Source organism: Plasmodium gonderi (assembly GCF_002157705.1).
Source record: "Plasmodium gonderi DNA, contig: Pgo-contig_49, whole genome shotgun sequence".
Lineage (NCBI taxonomy): Eukaryota > Apicomplexa > Aconoidasida > Haemosporida > Plasmodiidae > Plasmodium > Plasmodium gonderi.
The window spans coordinates 643-9,301 of record NW_021628983.1 but is presented as its reverse complement, the minus strand read 5'-3'; the positions used below and the strand labels follow the sequence as shown (position 1 = coordinate 9,301).

At 22.0% G+C, this 8,659-nt stretch overlaps 2 protein-coding genes across 2 annotated transcripts; both read right to left on the bottom strand.

Moving 5' to 3' along the window:
- Positions 1–1,297: 1,297 nt before the first annotated feature.
- Positions 1,298–2,123, bottom strand: PGO_000555 (variable surface protein; the record flags this gene model as incomplete). The annotated part of the gene is made up of 3 exons (XM_028690791.1): positions 1,298–1,381; positions 1,511–2,023; positions 2,091–2,123. 3 exons carry the CDS (start codon positions 2,121–2,123, stop codon positions 1,298–1,300), a joined length of 630 nt encoding a protein of 209 aa, XP_028546592.1.
- A 3,416-nt stretch (positions 2,124–5,539) lies between these two features.
- PGO_000550 (variable surface protein) lies at positions 5,540–7,602 on the bottom strand (the record flags this gene model as incomplete). Its single annotated transcript, XM_028690790.1, has 4 exons — positions 5,540–5,686; positions 6,133–6,543; positions 6,859–7,431; positions 7,522–7,602. The coding sequence occupies 4 exons, from the start codon at positions 7,600–7,602 to the stop codon at positions 5,540–5,542; spliced, it is 1,212 nt and encodes a 403-aa protein (XP_028546591.1).
- Between the last annotated feature and the right edge of the window lie 1,057 nt (positions 7,603–8,659).

The following is an 8,659-nucleotide window of genomic DNA, read 5'->3' as shown; positions in this document are numbered from 1 at the left end:
TATATTGCATTTAGCAATATATTAATTAGCATAAGATAAAGAGCATTCAAAGTAATATAATCTAAAAAAATGAATGCATACAGATATAGTTAATAATGTAAACAAAAAGTGTATAAAAAATTGGAATAAAATATACATAAGATAAAGAAGTTTTATAGAACTTTTCCATATCTCTCTTATTTAAAATATATATATAATACATTTGTTGAAATTATATATTATACTAACAAACATAATTTCATGCGGAATTTTATGATACGTGAATTCTTACGTAATAGGCACATAATGTAGTGAGATAAAAAATGTATACATTTTTAATTTAAATATTTTTATCCGTCATAATGACAAATTTATTTTTTTTTATTCATGATTATGTACTTATAATGCTAAACATGTAAATTAAAAATATATATGAATATTTTTACAATTATGATTACTAAATATATATTCTAATAATTTAATAACTCTTGATATATTTTTTTAAACAATTCTAATTTCCTTATAAATATATTACGGCAATATCATGAGAAATATAGAATTTAATTTTTTTATATTTTATTTAACTGTGTATATAGGAATATCTGACTCTAAAGAAATAAAATATTAATTGAGCAGACATAACAAGGTGAATTCATATACATCATATAAATATATATATATATATATATTCGTATGTAACACATTATAACGCAATGAAAATTTAATGTAGTATTGATTATATTTCAGGGTTAATTATTAATATGCGCAATTCTGAATTATAAATACACTTTTATATTATATAATATAATAAAATAATATATTTTAGATGAAAATAATTTCCTTCAATTACATTCAATTTTTGCCTTGATTTTTTATTTACACATGCAGTTTTAAATATATTTTATTTGTATATTAATATTTTATTTTTAAGCTACAGTTTAAAAAATGCAAAAAGCATATTCCTGAAAAATAGTGCGTACTATAACAAGTCAACTTAAAACTTTATTAATAATACATGTGTTAATTATGATATTACTGAATTATGTATTCAGAATTGTTAGATTATTTGCTTATAAAGAATGTTATACTGAATGGACAAGGCAATATTTACCGTTGTTTTATTTATTGCATGTATTACATCATTTCATAGTAAACAAAATTAAAAAAATCTTATCTATGATATTGGATGCAAATATATATTTTTTTTTGTTTAAATGTAATATTCTTTTCATATTCTACAGTATAATTAATCACAATTATATAATACATTATATCTTGTGTTACTTGATGTACATTCAGATATTACAGAATGTTGGAATTATTTTCTTTTTTCATCTATATCACACCAGTAATTTCTTTTCATGAATATTTTATAGATTAGAGAAGGACCAAATGCTGTAAACTATTTCATTGTAAAAATATATTTATATAATAAATAATATAAGTTCTTTTATTATGAGAATTTTTTGTTTTCAATTATTTGAAATATTTCTTTATAGAACATACATATGTAAATGTAAAGATAACTAACCTTAAAAAAAATAAATAACAATATAGATGACAATGTCGTCACTACAAATGTAACTACTATGGGAAATAATATATTAGTTTTGCAAGAGTTTTCTTTTTCAGATACAGGGATACCTCTAATTTCACTACTTGCCATCTCATTAGTTTCAATATGTTCGTTATACTGACTTATAAAAAAATCTGCTTTACTATAAAAATTCATTAATATATTTTCACCCACTTCGCCCATTTTTCTCCAATTTAAACTATTATATTCTGTATACATATCATCTATGAGTTTCAGAATTATAGAATCGCTCATTGTAATAAATACATTACGTGACTTGCATTTATGTGGTATTTTTAACAAAGACTCACCATATACTGTGAGAAATTTATAAAAAAGGTTTGTATTTTCCTGATTATAATATGTTCCCCCACCATTATTCTCTAACGAATAATACAAATAATTGCAGCCCGCTTCTATTAACGTTTCATGATTCATCGATTGTAACTCAGATAAAAACAAAAACGTCTGGTAACACGTTTTGTTATTTATTGAAATTCCATTTTTTCCTTCAGAACAAGCTTCTTTTCCATACACATGATGGAGACATATTTTTAAATTTATCCATAATATTACTAAATATAGGAAATCAAGATACAAGAGTATACTAAAAAGAAAAGTAAATTATTATCATGGTAAGAATTACACAATAGGGAACAATAATTTATAACATATAGAGAATATGACATAAAAAATATAATGGCATTGAAAAGTTATAATAATTAAATCTACAAATGATTTTCCCATTTTTGTTAAGTTTATATACTATAGCAGGTTAAATGAATAATTTAATTATATTGATAAAATAAATATACATATATTCTGAGTAATAACATAAGCCTTGAAATTTTTCTATGTTGCAATGTTTTATAATTATATAATGGGTGATATAATACCAGTGGAAGCATAATTCATTGTTTTTTCAACACTGCAATAAACAATAGGCCTTATTTTAGATAAAACATGTATATTAATAATTTTATTATATTAATAATTTTATTAATTAAAAAGTGACAAACTTAAATGTATTATACATAAAAGAAATATATATTTCTATTGTTAATATGTATTGTTATTGATATAATTCCATATAAAAATTATTATATTTTAGAATAACACTCAATAAAATTGAAACGATATATATTAAATATATGATATTAATTCTAATGTTTATATAAATAATAGTTATAATCTGTGACTCCATTGATATAGCATTATGTATAACAGAAGGTAAAATATGTGAAATATTAATGTAATTTTGTATTATCATTCACACCAAATTTATTTGCACACTCTGAATAAAAAATATAAATATCATTAATATGAATTATGGTAATAAATATCATTTATATTAATATATGATGCCTATATCTATTACTGCTATACAATTTTATATATTATGACTTGAGATCTATAGAAATTTTAATAAATATGGTAAACAAATATACATATATATAAATTATATAAATACTATATATTAGTATATTTTTATAATAATAAATTTTCTGAAATGAATTCAGACTGTGTCATTTACAAGATAACAAGTGTATATAATATACATAATTTTATCTTAATATTTATGTAACAAATAACTTATATTGTAATATTACTAATACATAATAAATTATATTGGTATTATATTAAAACATTGAGTATATTATTTTAACATATTTAGATGTTCGTTTTTAACAGTTATAAAATTTTTGATAAAAATAGAAATAGTTATATATTGCTTATGTTTATTATTTTGATGCTTTCTTTTCATACGGAACTTAATATATATCACTTATTTATATTAACAACTGTTTTTATGAATTTATTAAGTGCATGATTATTATATATAATAGTAATAAATAATTATTATAATATAGTTAAAATCTTGTAAATTAGTATACTACTGATAAAAAAAATATTACATCGCCCCCAAATACATCTTGATAAAAATATAGAAAATCCCATATTAAAGTGTGCTATACAATAAACATGTAATATAAATATATTTCGACTTTATACTGTAGAAAAAAAAACATTTCATTTTTTTTTATAAAAATTAGATATTTAATATATATATATATATTTTCTATGATCAATGTAGCGATATAATGCAAAAAGCTCCTTCGTTAATAGAATTAGTAATAAAATAAAATAAATTTTTTTGCCTGGAGAACATCAATAGATCTTAATTTTGTTCATTTTATATAAATATTAAAGGTTATTTTGTTACCATGTATTTATATGTAATGTAACACTTATATTAAAAGCTCAAATTGTATTAATGTCACATTTTGAATTTTTCATATATAGTGAAATATATTTATTGCTTAATCTAAGATTTTTTTCAATTTTCACATAATTTCACATTAACTATGTTAATTTGTATTTTACCTATGAATTAGTATGTTATATGTGAATATATAAAATACAAAATATATTTATAAATATATAATTTATATATCTCGATGTTCTGGTAGAATTGGGATTTGATGTTGTCCTTTTATGTATATAACTTACTAATAATACAATATAATATAATAACATTGCAATTAATATTTTGTTTAAGTCATTATTTGAAATTTAAATTACATAAAAGTATTTAATTCTTTTATATGAGTTAAATTTTACTTCATGTCAAATTAATAAGGTATAAATTATTAGCTACTATAGGAACACTTATGCATTCAACAACAGTAAAGGATAAAAAACCAAATAATGGGTTAATTGGTCGTGTGAATGATCAATAAACTATATTAGTATATATTAAGTATTTATTTTGTGTATACGTGTACATAAATGTAACATTAATTCATTAATCATTCGTTAGTTATAATCAATTAATGAATGATTTAATGTGTACATTATAAATCAAAATATTTCTAATTGGAAATAAATTAAAATCAGAAATATGGAAAAATATATAATTCCGTATTATTCCTTCAAATAACATGTACGCATTATAAATAATTAGTATAAATGAGTAAATATATAATATAAATAGTTCTATATACATTTATGCTTCATTTATTTTAATGTACTTCTCTTATGTATATATATAGTGCAAAATATATTCTTTCCTACAATAATTAATAATGCCACAGAGATGAATTGTAAAATGGAGCACATATATAATGTGCAACTATAAAATATATCTAGTAAGAACTATTCAATGATTGTTACCACTGTAATATTATATTTTCAAATTTCACATGTAAGTATAAATTATGATTTATCTAATAGTTCATATATTCAGAAAATTTTTTATTAGCATAGTTAGGTATATGTACTCCATACTTAATGATTATTAATTTGAAAATGGTAAAAAACTTTTTATATAAATTATTAAGCGAATATTACTCTGAGACGCATGATTTATATTATAAGAGAAAATTTTCATTTAAGATCGTATTTATATTCATTATATGTTTTATATCCTGTTTTTTCGCAAAGACTAAAGCCATAGAAATTGTCGTATAAGGCTATAAAGTACAAGTTATTTTAAAATAAATGATGATATGCTTTTATGGAATATTTGTTTTCAACTTGTGAAATAAAATAAAAATTATATTTCAAATAAGAAAAAAAATATTTATTTTGCTATCATTTTTGACTAAAAAAATAATTAAATATCATCAAGTTCATAAAAATTATACTTTATTTTCATACTTAAGTATGCATTAGTTCAAGTGCATTTTCTTATATAAATGGTTAAAGAAATTTTCAAAAAAATCATAACACATATAAAATTAGAAACAAATACAATATCATATATTTTTGTATTACTATTGCAATAGTGCAATCCAAGTTCTCTTATAACTCTTTTATAATTATAAATATTTAACAATGTCTTGGTAACAATTCTACGTTAATTTAACAAAGTAAAAATAATTAAAAATAAATTACTAAATAAAATATTAGTTTTTATCTCATTCAATGATTATTTAAGCACATCCATGATAAGCACTTTAATATTCATACACATCATTATGTTTAATATTCAAAAGGGCTATACGAAAAAGGAACATTTTTCCTTTCTCTTTTGAATGAAGGACCAAATAGTATTTTCTGTAATCTTTCGCTCATTGGTTTTCTATTTTTCCTTTTTTTCTTCTTAGAAAACGTCATCAGAGGAGCATACTATAAATAGAAGTAATATATATATTATTACGAATTAAGTGTTTTAAATAATTAAAAATGGAGTTATTCTTTTAATGCAATAAATTTTAGCTAACTTTTATAAGAAGAGATAATAAAAGAATAATTGCCAATGGAACCAAAGCTATTATTATATATTTATTATATGTCAATCCTTGATTTTCATCATACGGTCCGTTGGAATTATTATCTACAGTCATCTTTTTATCATCTGCATCCGGAGACAAATTTATAAAAGTTGGACCTCCTGATGTATATATTTTAGAATAGTTCACACTATTATATTTATTAGAAATTATATTATGATTTTACGTATTAATTTAAGAATAAATGAAAAATATATGTAAATTTTATTATGCAGATGTATATTCTCCGTGGGATATCATTTTCTGGTGATAATGTAATTTATTTGAAGATGAAGTTGATACAATATGTGCATATATAAGAAGGGGGATAACTCTTTCTCTATGTTTTCTTTCTTTATTACCCTTGTTTCCAGGTTTAGAATGGTTATAAATAGAATTCCCCCGCGTATGAATTTTTTCATTGCCTTCTAGAAATTCACCTATTTTAAAATAAAATGAATTTTCAACAGTAACTTTTTTAGTGCTTTCTTGTGAATCAGATTGCGTAGTATATATACTTATGGCATCAGCTTCTTTATTAACAGAAGTATCATCAAAAGAAAGCTTGCCATTAGGGATTACAAAAATATCAGTGCCATAATGAACACCTTTATGTTCATTAGGTATGTCAGTAGGAAATTTATCAGCACTATCTTTACCATCAGAATCATCGTTTCCATGAATCACAAGATTATAGTTGTCAGCACCAGAAACCTAAGGAAGAGTAAATTTAGTTTTATGTTCTTGAACTTCTATATTTTTGCCATAAATATTTTGCGTATCACAAGAATCATCATTTACACTATGTTTTGCAGGTATATCACTTTGAATATGTTGTGTATTTACTATATTTTTTCCCTTGGTGTCAACTACTTGAGATCCCACTACAGGACTTAAATGTGATGAAGTTCCTTTTTGGAAAATTTGTGTGTCAGAATATTCGAAATGACCTGAAGAAAATGAAGGTTGTTTTGAAGCATATATATGTTCATGCAAACTAGTATTAGGATGAAATGTTTTTTAAGACACTCCATCTCGAACCCTCTCGAAACTATCAGATGTTCCTACAACACGTTGTGACCGTGGTTTTACTTCTTCTCTTTCTGCAATCTCTAGTTTAGCACTTCTTTGACCTGATTGTAGAGAATCCTGTCCTTTAGAATATAAGTTATTTTCAAACTGTGTATCATCTTCTCCTTTTACTTCTATTAACGGCATTTCATTTTCGTGATTTCTTTCTATTCCAGACAAATTTTCCGTTTCACGTTTTAACGCTTCACTTGCATATGTAGGAAAGGAGAAATTGCTAAAACTATTAAAATTCAGTTTACATTTTTCATAAAGAGTATTTATATCTTCCGAACTAATTAAATAAATATCTAATAACTCGTTTTCATAACATTCTTTTAACTCATTTTCTTTATTTTTTACAATGTTAAGTATATTTTCGCATTTCTCTAAATTATTATGCTCAATATCATTGAACTTTTTAATTACAGCTTTAATTTTGTCAAAAATATCAACATATATATCCAAACAACTAAATTTTTTCCAAGTTTGGGTAGTTTCATATTTAACGGATACACTTGGAGGCCTATACATCTAGTGTTATTATAGTACTTTTTCTCTTTTCTTTTATTAAATATTTAATTAGGTAAAATAATTTTTGTATATTTATATACACACCTAAACCACTGGATATAATTTTTTAATATTGGAACATTGGATTATTAGTTTTAAATATGTTAAAATAATTATATTAACAAATGTCATAAAATGGCAGGCTTAACATATCATTAGTGATCGTTAAAAGTAAATAGATGAACCTTTCGTAATAATAAAATTTGAAAATATAAGAATAATTGAACTTGAAACTATGAATTTAAATAATTTGTATCATTTTCATGAAGTTAATACATGCATCACAGGTGTCTATAAACCCAAATGTTATATTTTAAAATTAAATAGTAATATAATATATATATATTCTTTAAAAATTTATGTACACTGTACAATCACAAACAAAATACCAAATGCTGAAAGGAATCATTCCTTTTTTCGACAAATGAAATAAAATTTGTTATGTAAATTATTGTTTATATGTATATTTAAACACTTTCCTTTAATAGTAAGACAACATTATTTGATATTGTGTGCTTTTGAATTTTTATATATTTAATTCCTCGATTTTGATGTAATGGATTTTTTATAGAAACATTTTTTTAGTATAATCTACAACAGTTCTATTTTAGTTACAAATAAAATTTTGTGTATTTATCAATATATGTCATTATAATGTTAATAATGTCTAATTTAATAATATTGCATGTAAAGACAACGAATAAATGATCTATGAATTATAATTAGATTTAGTTTATATTTGCTAAAAAAAATTGTAATTATGATGTCCATTAAATAGTAAAAACAAAGTGCATATTGGTGCTTTTTCTGAATTAATAATTTATGCTTTTTTTGTATGTATAGTTATTCTACTGAACTTTCTGGAAAAATCTTGTCTCTTATTTTGTGATTACAGACGCACCGACTTCTTTTTTTTCTACAAACCATTAATTTCATTTAGGTTATATTTAAAATGTTACAATGTAATTGATTCCAAAAAAAAAAAAAAGTTATTGTAATTAAAAATAAATCAAAAAGCATAAACAACACACAGTTTTCATATTCAATAATAGAATGGACAAAACATAACAATATTAGGTTTATTATTATAGATTTGTTATAATCATTTGTTCCTATATGTGCGTTAAAATAAATAAATTAAAATGGTTGCAAAATTCTGGAGTACAATAGTAATTTATTTCTGTTTAAA